At 47.3% G+C, this 22,508-nt stretch overlaps 1 protein-coding gene across 2 annotated transcripts; it reads right to left on the bottom strand.

The window, feature by feature from the left end:
- Positions 1-1,387: 1,387 nt before the first annotated feature.
- Positions 1,388-21,055, bottom strand: GNG13 (G protein subunit gamma 13). Of its 2 annotated transcripts, XM_083152790.1 has the most exons (5): positions 20,972-21,055; positions 20,642-20,842; positions 8,339-8,581; positions 8,065-8,201; positions 1,388-2,069 (listed from the first exon to the last, which is right to left on the bottom strand). In XM_083152790.1, the coding sequence occupies exons 4-5, from the start codon at positions 8,160-8,162 to the stop codon at positions 1,964-1,966; spliced, it is 204 nt and encodes a 67-aa protein (XP_083008916.1). In that variant the 5' UTR covers positions 8,163-8,201; positions 8,339-8,581; positions 20,642-20,842; positions 20,972-21,055; the 3' UTR covers positions 1,388-1,963. The 2 variants fall into 2 exon arrangements, with proteins under 2 accessions (XP_083008916.1, XP_083008915.1); XM_083152789.1 differs by having other exon boundaries at positions 20,642-21,046.
- Between the last annotated feature and the right edge of the window lie 1,453 nt (positions 21,056-22,508).

Below are 22,508 nucleotides of genomic sequence, written 5' to 3'. Positions count from 1 at the left end.
ATAAAACATTGTTATGTTATAAACAGTGAGTGGATCCCTTTGTCCTGTTACATTGAGTCCTTCTCCGAAACAATTTGGGCACAAAGTGTTCACCCCACCGGATATGTCCAATATCAGATGGGATTAAGCCTCTTGCATGGCAGCTGGGCCTCTAGCACTAGATGTCAGTGGTTCCCAACCCTGGTCCTCAAGTACCCCCAACAGTGCACGTTTTCCAGGTCACCCGGCAGGTGCACTCATTATTCAGACACATTTTAAAAGAACCACAGGTGGAGCCAATTATGTTGCCTGTGATTCTGTGTGGAGACCTGGAAAATGTGCACTGTTGGGGGTACTTGAGGACCAGGGTTGGGAACCACTGTTCTAGGTTATGGTGCCCATACACACATACGATGTCCCATTGCATTCGATCGCAACAAGTGTTCAGTTGTTTTTTTTCCCGGCACCTGATGTCGCATGCCACCTTTGATGCCACATCGGGTGGCGGAGTCAGCGACGGGCGGTAGAATTTGAAAAGAAAAACATTTCAGCCAATCAGAGGGCCACCCAATCTTTTGAATTATATATTTTTTCATTCTGCTGAGTGCTGCTGACTAGCACCGCCGACCCTCCTGCATGGTGCTTCGCTACACCTCCTGCAGCCCACCCATCACATAAAAACTATATGCAATTTGATAAATCTGTGCCGCACATAATATCCATCGACGCGACATTCACCTGGCGGGCCCACGCATTGCGTCAGATCGAAGGATTGTATGCATATTGAAATGTCACCCATCGCACAGACGCGGCCGAAATCAAAGTATCGTATGCGATATCGCCCTAGTGTATAGGAACGGTTACTATTAATGGTTATGGAATATAACATCTACAGTGTCTAGGTCTGCAATCATATTGTCGACGGTGAAAAGGTCAACATGGAAAAAGGTCGATATGATTTTGAAATGTTTTTAGGGTGTCTGTCGACATGGACACTAAGTGTACCGCGTCCCCTCGCTGTGCTCACCATGCTTCAGGCTCGGTGCTTCGCTACGCTTGGCACACTATTTTATTCTCCCTCCACGCTCTAGTGGATGGTAGGGCGTGAAATGCCGCCTGTCGGCGCGAATTTTTTTTTAAAAAATGCATGTCGACCTTTAAAAATAGTAATCGACCGTCTAACTGTCAACCTGGAGTCATTGTATGATCAGTCCAGATACCCTCTTAATTTGTTATGAAGTTTAACGCTTATTTCCACCCTTGCAAACGGCATCTGTGCGATTTTACTGCAAACCACCTGAGGGGTTAGTTCACCTAAGCACGGCCACCCTCATGTGAGAAGGGAGAGCTGCCCCCGAGTGAACACATTACCGCAAGGACAAAAATAAAAGCTCAGGTGACAGCAAAGGAAAAATGAACCACGGTTTTATTACAGAGGAAGATTCTAGTCTCGTAGAATTTATTTGGACAAAAAAAGGGGAAAAAATATAGGCGGGGTTCAGGAGCCCCCCTGATTTTATAAATTATTACAATGACCTGAAAAGCATAGTGTATTATAGTGCATAATCTGGGGGGGAGGGGGTGGAACAGGGTGCGGAAGCCGCCAATATTTGCTACTGGGCTGTGCGTATTTTGAGGAAAGCCCAAGACTGTTTTATTGCTGTCATACAATAGTGACAACCCACCGTGACATCCAGCTAGATACATACAGCGTGGCGTTCTCATGAATCTACAACATGTCCATGCTTCCTTCTCACCTCCACAACCTAAACTGATAGTAACATACAGCAAGACCACCTGTTTCTCCCAGAGGCAACGGTGGGAATCTTGGCCACCCGTGAGCGTAGTATCCACTGGAACAGTGCAGTGTTCCGCAGTCCTGATCAGCTTCCTGGCTGCACTCTAGTATTATAATTTAGTTACATTCAGAGTAGATGACAGATTGGGAAAGGGGGACGTGGGGGAGGAGCCTGGTACCAGAGCCTCACAGGATACTGCACTTTCCTCTCTCTACCCATGGATTATTCTTCATAAGCTCTGGGTTCAGGAAGGGGTCATTGGGTACTCCCTCTTCAATCCACTTTAATAACCTGAAAATGAGAGAGAAATGGGGATTAGGAGGGAGAAGCGGGAATATTTGTATTGGATGAGGTTGAAAGGATATTTGGCTGGCCTTTTATACCCTACTATGCCAGCCGCTCTCCTGCCATACACCTGTATGCAGCTACTTACAGTGTAATAGTGTATGGCCGCAAGTCACTCTAAAAAGACATGGCACACCTACATGCAGCACCGGTTGCCATTTTGTCTGAGCCAGTATCTATAGACATGGTACCTACATGCAACATCGGTTGCCATTTTGTCTGAGCCAGTATCTACAGACATGGCACCTACATGCAACATCGGTTGCCATTTTGTCTGAGCCAGTATCTACAGACATGGCACCTATACGCAGCATCGGTTGCCAAGTTACAGGATGTGTCTGGGATATGACAGGAGTTGATTGGTTGGTACAGTGTCAGTTATTACTCCCCAAAGCTTAGTTCATCTGACACTATATATATCACATATACAAGTAAAAGGTATTGTGTGCCCTCCAGCTGAAAGTGGAACTACAGATCCCAGCATGCCCTGCTACAGCTGTGATGTAAGGGTGGGTGTGCTAGGACTGTTGGCATTGCATGCTGGGATGTACCCCTGATGTATATATGGATATTAGAAGTGGGGTATTTGTCCATTGCTATATTGCTTTTTATGCCTATGAGAAAACCACTTGGGGAAATGGATTTTATCCATGTTCGTATTTGGTTGCACTGTGCACGATGGCAGCGTCTGGGTCTCCGTAATACAGCAGAATGCCCTCATGGGAAGAGATGGAAATACAGGTTTATGAAAAGCTATATGCAAATGACACTCCAGCAGAAGAGACTGCTGCCAGCTGCTGTGTATACAATGTCACGCCATCCTGTCAGAGTGGATATTCCGTGTGACCCTCGGCCTCCGTCTGCTCTGTAGGGTGGTGTGCTGCATCTGTGTCCTGCTGCCAGCTTCTGTGTATATAATGTCACACGTAATCCTATCAGAGAGTGGATATTCTGTGTTACCCTCAGCCTCCGTCTGCTCTGTAGGGTGGTGTGCTGTGTATGTGCCCTACTGCCAGCTGCTGTACATATGGTGTGTTGGGTCTGTGCCCTGCTGCCGTGGATGTGGTGTGCTGGGTCCGTGCCGTGTATGTGGTGTGCTGGGTCCGTGCCCTGCTGCTGTGTATATGGTGTGCTGGGTCCGTGTCCTGCCGCCAGCTGCTGTGGATATGGTGTGCTGGGTCTGTGCCCTGCTGCTGTGTATATGGTGTGCTGGGTCTGTGCCCTGCTGCCAGCTGATGTGTATATGGTGTGCTGAGTCTGTGCCCTGCTGCTGTGTATATGGTGTGCTGAGTCTGTGCCCTGCTGCTGTGTATATGGTGTGCTGGGTCTGTGCCCTGCTGCCAGCTGCTGTGTATCGTACCAGAACAATGCCATTTGTGAGGTGAAAGTGTTGGGCCTGTTTATGCAGGTGGCAGAATTTGGCTAGCCATTGGTGGTATAATGTATGTCGACTTTCATACCCCTTCAAACAATATGTCCCGGTATGTGCATGTGGAATCGCTTATGAAGAGAACAGCTGTGCCTCACGCTCATTACCCATTAATAATAGGGCACCACAGGGGTTACGGAGCACGTTACCAAGTGTACAAGCAAAACTAGAAAATGCTAAAGATTTACAACACAACTAAATATCATTACACAAGTACACATACAGAAGGTGTATGATACCACCACAGTTTTAGCAATCCATTATATCAAATCTGTGGCAGGGCATGCTGGGATGTGTAGTTCCACAGCAGCTGGAGGGACATGAGTTTGACACCACTGCTCTAAGACGAATGAATTCCAGATGAGAATGGTTGTACTATGTACCAGTCATTGGCAATAAAAGTATCTAGTGAGTATTACCTTAAATGGTTCAGCAGGCGACATTTAGCCACACTGCACGGGAAAGAGAGAAGCTAAGGATTGTGGGTTCATTCTAGACAAAGGGCTATAGAATGTGCTGTGGTTGTCAGACACGCTGTGCCTTGGGGTCTTTCCTGTGTGGGAAAGATCAGCTCTGGTACATCTTTATTTGGGTTAATATCTGCTCAGCCAACAGCCAGTGTAAGGTGTACGAGGCTGGTTAGGCCGCTCACACAATCTGACAATAGGATGGCGGTTGTGCTGTTGTATCACTGATGTGTGAGCATCTGTATGCAGATTACTGGGGCCCCACAGATAAGAAGAGCACTACATCTGATGTGACGTTACAGGATGTGGTTTATGTTGAGGTTCCAAAATCGCACTAGATAGCATGTTCGAAAATTTGTGACATTTTTGCCCAAATAGTGAATGTAATAGAATGCGGTTGTAGGGGTAGAAATGGAATTTGCATGCAATTTTTGGTCGAAGTGTGCACATTTTTACACATGGTAATGTGCGTTTTTTTTTGTCAATAATTAAAAAATAAAACGGCGTGGGGTCCCCCCTCCAGAGCCAGACCTGGTTCCAAAAAAATAAAGGGGACAAAAACCATAGGGGTTCCCCGTATTTCTGAAACCAGCCCCGGGCTCTTGGACCGGTCCTGGTTCCAAAGATACAGGGGACAAAAAACATGGGGGTCCTCCGTATCTTGGAACCAGAGCCAGGCTCCAGCAGTCAGCGGTGACATGTCACAGCCGGGGGGACATTTTTTATACAAGGTCCCCCGGCCTTACCATTAGCACTGTGGTTGGCCAGCCCTGGATGGGGTCCGTGGGGAAGTTTGAACATACATGTATAAAGCAGTGTGTTTTATTCTATTTTTCCACACATCAGCCCGGCGTCCACCACCCTGGGACCTTACTTTAATGGGGGGGGGGGGGTGACTTACCAGCCACAGTGGTAATGGTACGGCCAGGAAACCTTGAATAAAAAGTCTGCCCTGGCTGTGGCATGACACCGCTGGCAATATGAGGGACATCCAGTTTTTTTTGTCCCCTGCATTTTTGGAACCAGGATTGGTCTAAAAGCCCAAAACTGGTTTCAGAAATAAAGGGAGATCTCTACGCTTTTTGTCCCTCGTATTTTTGGAACCATGACCGGCTCAATGAGTCCACGGCTGGTTTAGCTCCGGAGGGGGGGGAATCCCGCTCCCATTTTGTTTTTTTATTTTTCACTTTCAAACTTTTTTTTTTTTTTTTACTGAACCATGGCACAGATCTCACTGGGCTGTACACTGATCTGTCAAATTTGTCAGTCTGAACCTGGTCTATTGGTGTTTGCAGATTTTGGTAACGGTTAACAAAAATCGAACCCTATTACATTTGCAAATTGTATACTTTATAAAGGGAAAATATCTGGATGTGAATTGATGTGTGCAAATTTTCCAACAGGCCAAAATGTGCGAATTCACTGTAAAAAAATAAAATAAAAAAAGTTGGAATCGTACTAGAATTCGCATCCTATTACATGTGTGAATTACACAAAACAGGTGAATTCGGGCATTTTTTTTATAAAAGTCAGAAAATCTCATCCTAATACATGTCACCCCTGACGTGAAGATAAGGAATTTGTATTTTGTGATCACATAGACAGATGTTCCAGAGGTAGACATATGGTAGGAATGGGATGAGGGGGGTTGTAGGTGACCGAGGAGTTTGATCTGGAATCTGAAATGTTTCTGTGAATAATTGTGTAAATAGGAGACTGAGGAGGAACCCTTTACCCAGCAGGGGGCTGTGTACCTTGGGCAGTGAGTGCCTTGGTTGGCTTAATAATGGGACCACATAATACTTACTTCTTGTTGTGTACCCCCATGTTTCCCCCTTATGCCCCATACACAGGGGGTGAGGGAGCCTCTAGCTTACCACAGATCGCCCAGCACATAGCGCTGCACCGCCGGTGTGTGCTAAGCGATCTGGCAGGGCCAGTGTTTTCCGGTGAGAGACTAGAATTACACTGCATGCATACACACAGGGTGAATTTAGGCTATTTTCTAATACCCCTTTTCCACTACCCTAAATGTCCCGGGTTTTTGCGCGGGAGTGCGCAAAACCCAGGATTTTAGGCAGGTGGAAATTCTCCCTGTAGAAATAACCCGGGTCGTGAGACCATGCATTCCTACCCAAGTAGCGACCAGGGTTCAACCTGGGTCACTGTAGTGTAAACAGGGTCAAGGTGACCCGGGTCCCGTTCACTACAGTGCAAAAGCCGGCACATGACCCCACCTCCCGATGGCATTATGCCGGGTGGGGACTTTAGTGTGAATGGGTTCGCAAGCCGGCTCACACCCAGGTTGGAGCTGGGTACAAAATCCTGGGTGCGACCCGGCTTGTAGATGGAAAAGGGGTATAAGTGATCTGACTAGATCACTTAGGAAGTAAGCACAGATCACTCCATGTGTATGTCCCCGAGCGATGGAGATGACCGGTCCTGCATGTCGCTACCGCCCGCTAGGGAAGTCCGTGCAGGCAGTTAAAATCGAGCAAGTGACTGCAAATCTCTCTGTGTGTACAGAATGAGCAATAGCAATCTACGTCATCCTGAACCACTAACCTGCCTGCTGCTTAGCACACATCTCTGCAGGTGTATGGGCTCTCTATGGGTGATCTGGACACCAGGACATCGCCTTTACCTTCAATTGATTAGCAAAATCACTTAGCAAACATCTCTACCAGTGTATGCCCCTTTAATCTCCGTACACACGGTGAGATATTGTCTAATGGCCAATTTCGGCTAGATGCACTGGAGATTAGCTAAGCGATTTGGTTTTACTAATGGTAGTCTGACACAGGTTCTCAAAGTCGGTCCTCAAGACCCCACACAGTGCATGTTTTTCTAGGTCTCCTCACAGAATCAAGTGAAATAATTAGCTCCACCTGTGGATCTTTTAAAATGTGTCAGTAATGAGTGCACCTGCCGGGTGACCAACGTGAACTGTGTGGGGTGCTTAGGACCGAGTTTGAGATCCAATGCTCTATGATCTAGTCAAAATTGCCGTGCCTGCAGAGTCTATCTACACTAGGAGATACTGACTCCTCTAAGCAGGATTCAAAACCTCCTGCCAAAATCTCCCCATGTGTACACCCCTTAAATCTAGTTTGGCAATGGCGACACATGGGATTGTGCATCGCTGTCGCTAGGTGCCTACACACGGAGAGATCCGTGCTTAATTTCTAAGTGATCTAGTGAGATGGTATAGAGATAGGGCTACATTGTGTATATGCCGCGTAATACTGTGCAGGAGACCATGTGTGGCGAGAGTATGGGGAAACACGGGCATGTGACAATGTTACACCAGGTATCACACTGTACCATATCCGGGTACCAGCTTACCCCACTGAAGGAAACATATTGTGCTTAGTACACAGGATGACATGTAACACACACACGGACACCTGCCTGTGACTGCATTGGTAACAACACCCCGTAGAGTGTTGAACATCATGCGTCCTTACTGGGAGCTGAACTGCAGAGGGCAAGGCTATTGGGTGATAGAGATGGTACCATGGAAATTTAACCACAGATCAGTCATGTCAGAACAGCTGCTCTAGACTATACATCCCAGCTTCCCCACGCCAGTCCTCAAGCACCCCAACGGGACATGTTTACTGGATCTCTGCATCATGCACAGGTGCAATAATCTATGTTGTGTAGTCAGAACCCACCTGCTGCCACAGAAAACATGGCCTGTTGGGGTGAGGGGAGAACCGCTGGCTGATATAACACCGGTCTTTGCTGCACTGTAGCGGAGGTCATGTGACTGGTATTTAGGCGCCGTTCCACCCTGAGTTAGGGAGCGATGATTACAGTCACCCTAATACAGCAAACTGCGCACAACTTTTGTTTGTTTAATGTGTCATCTTCTGTGTCCCAGCCATAACTTGTGCACACATATGGTCTGTCAGATACGGACTGCTGGTGGGGGCACAAATGGGGCAACTATTGCCAGGTAGCTGTAAAAACAAACAAAAAAGTTCCATCTCTCTCCACACCCCCCCACAGCCCTGTGCCCATAGTGCCCGCTCACACTCACTCAGGTATCGCCTTAGAAGACATCTCTCTCTTGAATGCCAGCTGGTACTTCAGGCTCTCCACCTCCTTCTTCATCTGGGGCACATCCATCTCATCCATGGTGGCAGATAGAAGCTAGAGGACTCCACAGAGAATGTGCTGTAATGGAAACATTGGGATTAGGTTCAGCCACGAACGATCTGATGTGTTCTCCATCTCGTACAAGTCACATTGCTGGTACATCCCACACTGTGCTCTCCCATTGTCAGATCCCAGGTTGGCTGAGGTCTCCTTACCTGCTGTCAGGCAGATGTTGGACAAGCAGTGACTTCTAGTGCGCTGAGAATCCCCGGCAGCTCAGATCCTGCTTTGCATGTGCCAGACAGATAATGCTCAGGGAGGATTTGAATCCTATTTGAATGTTCCAGTTAGGAGGGTCTGGGGGTGAGGAGGGAGCGAGGAAGCTCTCGTATACAGCAATCAGAGGCTGTGGTAATTGGCATTTAGGGAAGGTGTGTCACCGGGGTCCATGTGAGTGCCTAGGGGGGAGGCAAAGTAGGACAAAGTGAGTGAACATGAAACGTCATATTAGCAACACAAAGGAGCATTTAAATGCATTAGTGCACAGGTGACTGCAGGTCTTCAGGCTGTGCTGGGGGCTGATACATACCAAGGCCGCACTTCTGGGAGAAACGTGGGTGGATGCGCCCTTTAAGTTGAGCTAAATCACCCTTTCTGCAAAACCTGTGCGACGGCTTGTTTCTACTTAAGGTACAGATGGAGTAGACTGTATTGCACATTCTAAAGCGCACACACACAATCACAGGCTGCTTTAATAATTGTACTATGGAAAAATGTGATATTGATCTACCTCACTGGTGTACAGTACACCTAGCTAAAATGCTGCAATAAAGGCTGCTTCATCTGAGGCAACTTAATATAGAAGGTCTACAATCACCCCGAGATTAAACCCTCTGAGTGCCGACGTTGCTGTTAGACAGCCTCAAAATATATTTTAGAAATGCCAGCGCCTACTAACACTGGTTTCTTCCCTTTGCTTCTTCCATAACTAAGTTTCAATGTTGTTATGATCAGATGTATACTGTAGGTGGGTTTTATTCTTTAAAACCGTAGTGTACGATCCCCGCTTCTCATTTTAATGTTAAGTTATAAGGTGTACCTTATGTGCATAAAGCTCTTGTCAATGTACTAGAACCTCTGTAATTCCCGTCTTTGCAAGTTTGTACTCTTTCCCTATATGTGACTGTATAAATACTGTCTTTTGCTTGAATTGCAATGTAATTTATGGAATATGGTCATTGGCTCACCGACATGCATTTAGGTAGACATGGAGGAAGGTCGACATGACTCTAGATCGGCGGGGTCATTAGGTTGACATGGGTTAGGTCGACAGTCAAAAGGTCGACATTGGGGTTTTTGTTTTTTTTAGTTGACATGTGCCGACAGGTGGTATTTCATGCCCTACCATCCACTAGGACGTGGTGGGAGAATAAAATAGTGCCCGAAGCATGGTGATCGCAGCGAAGGGGAGGTGGTGCTACGTTTCAGTGTCCATGTTGACTATGTCGACATTCGGCACTAAACCCCATGTCGACCTTTTGATTGTTAACCTAACTCATGTCAACCTTCATGCATGTTGACCTAGTCTATGTCGACCTAGATGCATGTCGACCAACTTGCTGGTGACCTAATGATCCACACCCTAATTTAGAATACCTGTGGGTTTTCAATAAATTATTATAATAAAAATATATATATATACCAGCGCCGCTTACAGCGACTGTTCTTTCTTTTTGGGGGTGCAATATTTAACTAAAAACTTAAATGAAGTGACTTGGCCGTATTTGTATGTATTTATACTAAAAGAACAGTCGCTGTGAGAGTCGCTGGCATTTTCAGCAGATATTTTACAGAAACAGTCAAAATAATTTTTAAAGAGACAAATAATGGGTTTTACCCAACATCCGCTAAATAGCTCTATGGACCAAGCTGATGAGTTATCACCTCTGATGTACATAGCTGCTAATTTAGTAGTTGTACCATAAATGGGTTCCAATGTATAGATGCATGCCTCTCCTGCAATGTGACATCACGCCATGCTCACAGCTGAGGAGCGCACAGTAAGAGGAGGAATGCAGCATTGCCACGGTGCAGGAGCCGGCACACATCGGAGTAGTGCAGTCAGAGGAGGAATGCAGCATTACCAGTGGAGTAGCGCACATTCAGAGGAGGCATGCGGCATTGTCGGCACACAGTGGCGTAGCGCACAGTCAGAGGAGGAATGCAGCATTGCCACGGTGCAGGAGTCGGCACACAGCGGAGTAGTGCAGTCAGAGGAGGAATGCAGCATTGCCACGGTGCAGGAGTCGGCACACAGCAGAGTAGCACAGTCAGAGGAGGAATGCAGCATTGCCACGGTGCAGGAGTCGGCACACAGCGGAGTAGTGCAGTCAGAGGAGGAATGCAGCATTGCCACGGTGCAGGAGTCGGCACACAGCAGAGTAGCGCAGTCAGAGGAGGAATGCAGCATTGCCACGGTGCAGGAGTCGGCACACAGCGGAGTAGCGCAGTCAGAGGAGGAATGCAGCATTGCCACGGTGCAGGAGTCGGCACACAGCGGAGTACTGCAGTCAGAGGAGGAATGCAGCATTGCCAGCAGAGTAGCGCACATTCAGAGGAGGCATGCGGCATTGTCGGCACACAGTGGCGTAGCGCACAGTCAGAGGAGGAATGCAGCATTGCCATGGTGCAGGAGTCGGCACACAGCGGAGTAGCGCACAGTCAGAGGAGGCATGCAGCATTGTCATGGTGCAGGAGCCGGCACACAGCGGAGTAGTGCAGTCAGAGGAGGAATGCAGCATTGCCACGGTGCAGGACCCGGCACACAGCAGAGTAGCGCACAGTCAGAGGAGGCATGCAGCATTGTCGGCACACAGTGGCGTAGCTCACAGTCAGAGGAGGCATGCGGCATTGGCGGCACACAGCGGAATAACGCACAGTCAGAGGAGGCATGCTGCATTTTCGGCACACAGATGAGGCATGCGGCATTGTCGACACACAGCGGAGTAGCGCACAGGTTGAAGTTCTGCCTAGGGTGCAGAGAGGCCTGACCATAATCATAGACAGATTGAGGGAGGATGCAGCCAATACTGTACCCTGGGCCACCTTTGTAAGCCCCCCCCCCCCAGCCAAGGGGCACTGACATCACTAGCTGTCCCTTTTATGAAGCAGCAGAACCAGGCAGTCAGAATGCCTGACAGCAGGACAGTGTGCAGTGCAGGCAGAGACACAGCAGTATCAGGTTTTATGAGCTTACTGATCAGAGGAGAGATAGGAGGGAGGAGAGAGCTGTAAGTGACACAGGGATCCCAGCCTCTCCGTCTGGACATAAATAAACTATTAGTATAAATCCAATAGTCATGATCGCTTTCAAGTTACTATTAAGAATCCATACCCCCCCAACATGTTCCAGAAGGGACAAAATCCTCTCTACCTGGACTTCCTTCTTCAGTTATGATTGCCGTCACCTGTGCTGAAACACCTGTCTTATCAATTAAATAGTTCAACACAGGTGACGCCAATCATATATCAAGAGTGAAGTCCAGGTAGAGAGGATTTGGGTACTTATGAGTTATCCGGGCGTCCGATTTTTAAATCGGGTCGGATCGGGACATCGCATCGCATCGCATGCGACCATCGGATGCGATGCGATGACCCGATTTTTCCATAGGAATCAATGTTAAAATGGACTGAGTCCATTTTAACATGGAATTCAATGGGAAAATCGGGTCCTTTTCATACCCCTACTATCCAAGTGGGCATGGAGTTGGATATAAACCTGTAGCGAGCCACCGAGCCCGAAGCGTGGCGAGCGTAGCGAGCCCCGCGAGGGGACACGGAATACCGTCCCCTCGCGGGGCTCGCTTGGCTCGCCACGCTTCGGGCTCGGTGGCTCGCTACGCTCGCCACAGGTTTATATCCAACTCCATGCCCACTTGGATAGTAGGGGTATGAAAAGGACCCCTTTTTCCCATTGAATTCCATGTTAAAATGGACTCAGTCCATTTTAACATTGATTCCTATGGAAAAATCGGGTCATCGCATCCGATGGTCGGATGCGATGCGATATCGCATCGCATCGCATCTGATTGTATGCCTTAACTTAAGGCATACAATCAAAAAATCGGGAGCCCGGATAACTCACAAGTACCAGGATTTGTCCCTCCTGGATATAGATGGTAGGCGAGTTAAGGCCCATACACACTAGAATATTATCTTTCCAATCTGGCTGGTTGGAATGAAAATCTGAAAATTTCTGGGAACAAAAGCAGACATCTGCATAAAGGCCCATACACACTTGAAGATATTGGCACCAATCCCCCCACCAATTTGTGTCAGCTTGGAAAGATAATTTTCTAGTGTGTATGGGCCTTAAGAGAGCTGCCATTAAAGTGTGAGAGAAGAGGGCCCTGCTCCAAGAAGCTTACAGTCTTGGGCAGTGGTTCCCAACCCTGGTCCTCAAGTTCCACAAACAGTGCACATTTTCCAGGTCAACCATCAAGTCCAGCAGATGTCAAATTGGAATTGTGCCTCTCAAGCAAAGTATAGAGATCGCTCATACTAAACAGTAACATTTACTGAGGACAGCCAGGCAGGAGAGTTGGGGCCTGTGGGAACCATCCACAGCCTGGCAGACAAACCTCTCATTAACAGCTTACTGCCAAATACGCCCTTCACTGGCTACCTGTACAATGGCGAACCGTTTTCAAGATTGGCTTACTCACTTTCAAGGCTCTACATGACCAGGGCCCAAGGTACCTGCAGCAGCTGCTGATCCCTTACTGTCCTACTCTATTACTACGATCCGGTGAAGAAGGACTACTAACAGTACCCAGAATCTCCCTGAATTCATCTGGGGGTCGAGCTTTCAACTTTGTTGCTCCAACTCTATGGAACTCTCTCCCTCGCACAGTGCGAGAAGCCCCCACTGTAGAATCCTTTAAAAATAGACTAAAGACTCGATTTACGCAAGCATTTCACTGATATCTACTGTTAAGCTTGTTTTGTATATTGAGCTGTAAAGACAATGGTAAAGCACTTAGAGTCCTATTGGGAGAAAAGCGCTATATAAATATCATTATTAACTATGTTTAGCAAGATGTGACCACTGGCCATAATACATCTATTACACCCTATACAGACATAGGACACTACACCCCAACATGTCCTGACCGCCGGCCATAATACATCTATTACGCCCTATACAGACATAGGACACTAAACCCCAACATGTCCTGACCACTGGCCATAATACATCTATTACACCCTATACAGACATAGGACATTACACCCCAACATGTCCTGACCACTGGCCATAATACATCTATTACATCCTATACAGACATAGGACACTACACCCCAACATGTCCTGACCGCTGGCCATAATACATCTATTACACCCTATACAGACATAGGACACTGCACCCCCAACATGTCCTGACCACTGGCCGTAATACATCTATTACACCCTATACAGACATAGGACACTACACCCTAACATGTCCTAACCACAGGCCATAATACATCTATTACACCCTATACAGACATAGGACACTACACCCCAACATGTCCTAACCACAGGCCATAATACATCTATTACACCCTATACAGACATAGGACACTACACCCCAACATGTCCTGACGGATTCAGTATTGAATCACGGCGGTCGGGATCCCGGCGTTCAGAATCCCGACAGCCGAAATGCCGACAAGGGGGGGGACGTGGATCGCCCCCCCTTGCGGGCTCGCTGCGCTCGCCACGCAGCGGGCCCGGTGCCTCGCTACGCTCGGCACACTAATTTATTCTCCCTCCAGGGGTGTCGTGGACACCCCAGGAGGGAGAATGTGTCGGCATTTCGGCGGTCGGGATTCCGGCGTCGGGATCCCGACCGCCGGGATTTTAACTGCATCCCGTCCTGACCGCTGGCCATAATACATCTATTACACCCTATACAGACATAGGACACTACACCCCAACATGTCCTGACCGCTGGCCATAATACATCTATTACACCCTATACAGACATAGGACACTACACCCCAACATGTCCTGACCGCTGGCCATAATACATCTATTACACCCTATACAGACATAGGACACTACACCCCAACATGTCCGGACCGCTGGCCATAATACGTCTATTACACCCTATACAGACACAGGACACTACACCCCAACATGTCCTGACCGCTGGCCATAATACATCTATTACACCCTATACAGACATAGGACACTACACCCCAACATGTCCTGACCGCTGGCCATAATACATCTATTACACCCTATATAGACATAGGACACTACACCCCAACATGTCCTGACCGCTGACCATAATACATCTATTACACCGTATACAGACATAGGACACTACACCCCAACATGTCCTGACTGCTGGCCATAATACATCTATTACACCCTATACAGACACAGGACACTACACCCCAACATGTCCCGACCACTGGCCATAATACATCTATTACACCCTATACAGACATAGGACACTACACCCCAACATGTCCTGACCACCGACCATAATACACCTATTACACCCTATACAGACATAGGACACTACACCCCAACATGACCTGACCACAGGCCATAATACATCTTACACCCTATACAGACATAGGACACTACACCCCAACATGTCCTGACCACCGACCATAATACACCTATTACACCCTATACAGACACAGGACACTACACCCCAACATGTCCCGACCACCGACCATAATACACCTATTACACCCTATACAGACATAGGACACTACACCCCAACATGACCTGACCACAGGCCATAATACATCTATTACACCCTATACAGACATAGGACACTACACCCCAACATGTCCTGACCGCTGACCATAATACATCTATTACACCCTATACAGACATAGGACACTACACCCCAACATGTCCTGACCGCTGGCCATAATACATCTATTACACCCTATACAGACACAGGACACTACACCCCAACATGTCCTGACCGCTGGCCATAATACATCTATTACACCCTATACAGACATAGGACACTACACCCCAACATGTCCTGACCGCTGGCCATAATACATCTATTACACCCTATACAGACATAGGACCAATCCCCCCACCAATTTGTGTCAGCTTGGAAAGATAATTTTCTAGTGTGTATGGGCCTTAAGAGAGCTGCCATTAAAGTGTGAGAGAAGAGGGCCCTGCTCCAAGAAGCTTACAGTCTTGGGCAGTGGTTCCCAACCCCGGTCCTCAAGTACCACAAACAGTGCACGTTTTCCAGGTCAACCATCAAGTCCAGCAGATGTCGAATTGGAATTGTGCCTCTCAAGCAAAGTATAGAGATCGCTCATACTAAACAGCAACATTTACTGAGGACAGCCAGGCAGGAGAGTTGGGGCCTGTGGGAACCATCCACAGCCTGGCAGACAAACCTCTCATTAACAGCTTACTGCCAAATACGCCCTTCACTGGCTACCTGTACAATGGCGAACCGTTTTCAAGATTGGCTTACTCACTTTCAAGGCTCTACATGACCAGGGCCCAAGGTACCTGCAGCAGCTGCTGATCCCTTACTGTCCTACTCTATTACTACGATCCGGTGAAGAAGGACTACTAACAGTACCCAGAATCTCCCTGAATTCATCTGGGGGTCGAGCTTTCAACTTTGCTGCTCCAACTCTATGGAACTCTCTCCCTCGCCCAGTGCGAGAAGCCCCCACTGTAGAATCCTTTAAAAATAGACTAAAGACTCGATTTACGCAAGCATTTCACAGATATCTACTGTTAAGCTTGTTTTGTATATTGAGCTGTAAAGACAATGGTAAAGCACTTGGAGTCCTATTGGGAGAAAAGCGCTATATAAATATCATTATTAACTATGTTTAGCAAGATGTGACCACTGGCCATAATACATCTATTACACCCTATACAGACATAGGACACTACACCCCAACATGTCCTGACCGCCGGCCATAATACATCTATTACGCCCTATACAGACATAGGACACTAAACCCCAACATGTCCTGACCACTGGCCATAATACATCTATTACACCCTATACAGACATAGGACATTACACCCCAACATGTCCTGACCACTGGCCATAATACATCTATTACATCCTATACAGACATAGGACACTACACCCCAACATGTCCTGACCGCTGACCATAATACATCTATTACACCGTATACAGACATAGGACACTACACCCCAACATGTCCTGACCGCTGGCCATAATACATCTATTACACCCTATACAGACACAGGACACTACACCCCAACATGTCCCGACCACTGGCCATAATACATCTATTACACCCTATACAGACATAGGACACTACACCCCAACATGTCCTGACCACCGACCATAATACACCTATTACACCCTATACAGACATAGGACACTACACCCCAACATGACCTGACCACAGGCCATAATACATCTATTACACCCTATACAGACATAGGACACTACACCCCAACATGTCCTGACCGCCGACCATAATACACCTATTACACCCTATACAGACACAGGACACTACACCCAACATGTCCTGACCGCTGCCCATAATACATCTATTACACCCTATACAGACACAGGACACTACACCCCAACATGTCCCGACCACTGGCCATAATACATCTATTACACCCTATACAGACATAGGACACTACACCCCAACATGTCCTGACCGCTGCCCATAATACATCTATTACACCCTATACAGACCTAGGAAACTACACCCCCAACATGACCTGACCACTGGCCATAATACATCTATTACACCTATACAGACATAGGACACTACACCCCAACATGTCCTGACCACTGGTCATAATACATCTATTACACCCTATACAGACATAGGACACTGCACCCCCAACATGTCCTGACCACTGGCCATAATACGTCTATTACACCCTATACAGACATAGGACACTACCCCCCAACATGTCCTGACCACTGGCCATAATACATCCATTACACCCTATACAGACATAGGACCCTACACCCCCAACATGTCCTGACCGCTGACCATAATACATCTATTACACCCTATACAGACATAGGACACTACACCCCAACATGTCCTGACCGCTGGCCATAATACATCTATTACACCCTATACAGACATAGGACACTACACCACAACATGTCCTGACCACCGGCCCTAATACATCTATTACACCCTATACAGACATAGGACACTACACCACAACATGTCCTGACCACCGGCCCTTATACATCTATTACACCCTATACAGACATAGGACACTACACCCCAACATGTCCTGACCGCCGGCCATAATACATCTATTACACCCTATACAGACATAGGACACTACCCCCCCAACATGTCCTGACTGCTGGCCATAATACATCTATTACACCCTATACAGACATAGGACACTACACCCCAACATGTCCTGACCGCTGGCCATAATACATCTATTACACCCTATACAGACATAGGACACTACACCACAACATGTCCTGACCACCGGCCCTAATACATCTATTACACCCTATACAGACATAGGACACTACACCCCAACATGTCCTGACCACTGGCCATAATACATCTATTACACCCTATACAGACATAGGACATTACACCCCAACATGTCCTGACCGCTGGCCATAATACATCTATTACACCCTATACAGACATAGGACATTACACCCCAACATGTCCTGACCGCTGGCCATAATACATCTATTACACCCTATACAGACATAGGATACTACACCCCAACATGTCCTGACCGCTGGCCATAATACATCTATTACACCCTATACAGACATAGGACACCACACCCCAACATGTCCTGACTGCTGGCCATAATACATCTATTACACCCTATACAGACATAGGACACTACACCCCCAAAATGTCCTGACCACTGGTCATATCTTTTACACCCTATACAGACATAGTAGACTACTCTTCCTGGGCTTGCTCACAGTATCGGACGTACACCTGACCTGTGGCCACATCTTGTGTAGAGCGTATAGGAAAGGGACGTAGAAGATGGACTCACACAACCATTGAGTCACTGCACGCTGTGCTGTGTTAGAGACCTGGAAATGGGCTTTGTGTAAAGGCCGCAGTACTGTATCCCGTGAATATAACTGCTGCACAATGTAACCCTATGGGACTGTGACATATGGATTACTGGCGATAGCCTCAGCTGGGCTGATCACATTACTCAGGACAATCCTATTTATTGACAGCAGCTTCTAGCCACTAATGCATTACATTAGCCAAATGCAAATTCTGCTGACGAGTCTCCATCTATCTGCACAGAGCCCCCCCCCCCTCCCTCCCGCAGAGTGCAGCGTATGTTTGTATACGGACACTATCCTTACAATCCCCCGGACATCTCATCAACAACCTACTAATAGCAGTACCATAAATCCTCTCCCATCTACCAAGGCCGGAAACGTCTGCACCACGTCCTGTGCCATACAAACCCCAGAACGTTATGTTCCAACTTTTCAGATCGATCGCCCTCAACTCAAATGAACGAATTCTGCTCCAGACTTTGCGGAAGAACTGAGTCTTCCCTAAGTTGGGGTCCTGCCCGAGAGGTTGGAAACAGAAAGTAGAAGGTGAGACGGATAAACCAGCCCAGGCCGGATTTGTGCACTCTTCTGCAGCAAAAACGGATTACAAATTAATTGCCGGGAAGGTTTTAATAGGCAACAGGAGCGTAGATGGCTCCATCAGTGTGACCGGAGACCTGGATATCTGTACTGAGCGCAGATCCAGCAGGAAGCCACTATGGTATCTTCTGCAACTAATTAAGACAAAAAAAAACCCATCACCAACCAGCGTAGCCTGGGGACACCGTAAACTTCCATCACGAGACCTAGCAACATGTTTACCAAGCTAATTGGGAAAAGGAGGGGTGACAGGTGTTTGGATAGGTGAGCGAGGGAAGTGCTAAGGCTTCCTCCAGTGTCAGTATTGTTCTGAGCTAATAAATCTCAGTATCGGTCTTATTTCAGTTACATACCTTCAAATTCGGCACACAGAACCAACATATTATATAGGAGGAGAGGTATCAAAGCTTGGAGAAAAACAGACAACCAATCAGCTTGTCATTTTTAACCAGCGCTGCACACCCATCTTTCTTGCTTTTAGTAACCAATCAGCTCCTTTCATTTTTCAAACACAGCCTGTAACACAGTACTTAGGAGCTGATTGGTCGATATTTTATCGCTCGCTGAAGCTTAATACATATACCCCCCCCACAGTGCGGTACAGTAATGACATGGAAATGGGTGCAAAATTTAGGGAGCTTACAATCTCAAGTGAGGATGAGATTTTGGGACCACAGCTATCAATCTGACTACAGAACATCCCCTTCTACATTTAGGGTGGTATTCAATGTGGGGTTCCAATAGTCGGAATCCTGTCCCAATTTCATTCAATTCCAAATTCAATGTTCCGCCTGCCGAAAACGGTCGTGCATTGTCGAGAAACCACCGTGTATTAGACAATCCACGGCCTTAAATAAATAAACCCTAGAGGAGGGGGTCTAGAAAAGACGACACGAAAACGATGAAGAAACTGTACATTTCAGGCCAGGTTATTGAAATGACTTCATGTTTCTACCCACAGAATACAAACGCTTATTAATCACACACAATCTTGGCCAAACAAAATGGTGCACTGCATCATTATGGGAAAGTTTCAGCAACAGAATGATCAGGACTACCGTCAAGTATAGAGAACCAGAGCTCATTCTCAGCCAATCCGGGCCATCCTGTAACCCGGTACACACAATGACATTACCAGCTAGCCGCACACACACACTCACAGTAGCACTCCACCGGCCTCTCCAGACCGGCAGCCGAAACACTTATCGAACCTTATCCATGTCATTGTATATCCCCAACGAGGATTAGGAGACATTGAGTCATAACACTACATTCAGATTGTGGGGTTAGAAGTGGGGTTTGTGAATGGTCTTACGTAAAGCCGTCTTCTCCAACTTCCCACCATGGTCAGAGTGGACTTGTTGTTTAGTTGTTCAAAACAATCCGCGGCCCAACTGTTCCGGTAGCCAAAAACATCCTTCCGGGGGCTTAAAAATATCCACTGGAAAATCTAAGATGTTCTACATGAACATAGATGCTACCCGAATAAAAAAAAATAAACCTACTCCCGCACTTCATAGATTGCAAGCTCTTTGAGCAAGACACGGCGTTAAACCAGAATATATATTTTTGTGTGCATAGGTGCAAAGTATACGTACTGCATATGGAATACACACACGCTATTTGTTTCTGCATTTGGTAGTAATAGTAGGATCAAACAATAGCATTGTGACAACATCCCCCCACCCCTTATTGTTCCAGCTTACACATAATAGCCCCCTGCGTCTGTCCGGACATGCATGAATTCTAACAGACATTAACCACTTGCTTGCCAGAGCCTGAGCACCGCAAAGCCACAATCTCCCCGAGCAATCGGAACTGGCTGGAAGAAGGAGAATTCTTCTTACCTTGATGTCATGAAGATGTCCTAACAGGAGAGAGAACCACGGGCAGATACAAGATGAGTCCTCTGCAGGAGAGAGAGAGAGAGCAGTTGGGGGGTATCCCGCAGCCTCACCAAAAACTCAGTGGCCTTTAAACAGATGGAATCCTGCTAAATCTGCCCAAGATCCAGGATGTAATCTGTTAATGTACCAGCAATCCAGCTGCTGCAGGGAGAGAGAGAGGATTAATGAGTGATGGCCCTTTTTTTTTTCTGGGGATGGGTTAAGAGCTGGCCCAGTGATAAGGCTTTATAGAGGGAGCTGCTGGATGCCTGTCTTCTCGGAAGCACTTACAATACTCCCTGCATTAAGGAGCAGGTTTTGTTGAAGGATCGAGGGGGAAAAAAAACACACACACACACACATATACAGAGAGAGAAAGAGAAAGAGAGAGAGAGAGAGAGAGAGGGGAGGCAGCTGATGGGAGTCATTAGTTCCCCGGTGTATTTTTACCATTTTATTGCTGCCTGGTGCTAATGACATGCGATGTTCGGCTACCATAGATACCCGTCTTTGGGATTATGCCTTAATTGCTTCCCCCAGGAACACAATTGCACCGGCCCAGGCGTGCGTGTGTGTGTTTTTAGGAGACAGCAGTTGACACCCAGCAGAGACAAAGCGGCTCCTTTGCTCCTTATAGCTGCACTGTGTTTAGTCTTGGAGTTGGGTGACTATATACAAACCAGGGCGCGGGCAGGAGGCCGCGGTGACTCAGCGCAGCAGAATACTCCACATTTTTGGAGATTCTAGGGGGGGGGAATTTACTAATATGGGAGTGCTATTTTACATGGGATGTTGCTATAGGCAACCAAGCAGAATCTACTTATTTATTTAGCACATCCTACAGCAGCCATGTCCACACTATGGCCCTCCAGCTGTTGTGAAACTACAAGTCCCATCATGCCTTGCCCCAGTTTTGCTATTAGGGAATGCTAAAACTATGGCAAGGCATGCTGGGATGTGTAGTTTCAGCTGGAGGGCCACAGTTTGGACATGCCTGTTCTAGACGATAATGGTATCTGATTGGTTGCCCTAGCAACCTCTTATCTGAAATAGAACTCCCATCCTAGAAAATGTACCCATAGGTATTATCAAAGATGTTCTTTATATAGCGCGCGCGCGCGCACACACACACACACACACACACATATATATATTGTGCTATGTTTATAAAGAGGGTATTTCAGTTAGTCCCAGCCCTGATGGAGCTTACAATCTACAATCCTTACCACATGGACATAGGCTGGGGTTCATTTGGTTTTAGTTAGATGCCAAGTAACTGGTATGTTTTTGGCATGGAGAGAGAGTACAAACTCCACACAGTTAGGGCCTTGTCAGGAATTGAACTCAGGACCTCAGGGATGTGAGCCGGCAATGCCAATCACCAGATTCCGATATATCTTATGTTCTCTAGGTCCGACGCCGTGATCCGATCCGATGCGCGCGGGACCGCGCATCAGATCAGATGTCAAACACATGCGATTTTGGGCCGATTTCACCCGATTTATCGGCCCAAAGGGCCGAAATCGGCCGAAAATCGCTTAGTGTATGGGGGCCTTAACACAGACAGGGCTCACATATAGATCACTGAGCGTCCTTGCTCCAGCACAGTAGCATGAATGCACACAATGTGTAATTATAGGAAAGGGAAATAGAGAGGTAATCTGGTCGGTGTGCTCAGTGGGGGGGGCTCAGCGGGGGGGTGGGGGGGTGCTCAGCGGGGGGTGGAACGGCAGGACAGATGACAGAAGGTACAAAGATAACCTATTCCACAGAATTCTGGGGACTGGTGGCCACAAGCAGGTAACATGGCAGAGCCCCAAAGCTCACA

The sequence above is a fragment of the Crinia signifera genome, chromosome 7 (genome assembly GCF_055691185.1).
Source record: "Crinia signifera chromosome 7, ASM5569118v1, whole genome shotgun sequence".
NCBI lineage: Eukaryota > Metazoa > Chordata > Amphibia > Anura > Myobatrachidae > Crinia > Crinia signifera.
This window is presented reverse-complemented; position numbering and strand designations above follow the sequence as displayed.

Coding starts and splice junctions, on each gene's coding strand:
- GNG13 (XM_083152790.1), bottom strand. CDS start 8,162: ATGGATGAGATGGATGTGCCCCAGATGAAGAAGGAGGTGGAGAGCCTG. Junction 2,070..8,064: donor TCTTCTAAGGCGATACCTGA/GTGAGTGTGAGC, acceptor TCTCATTTTCAG/GTTATTAAAGTGGATTGAAG.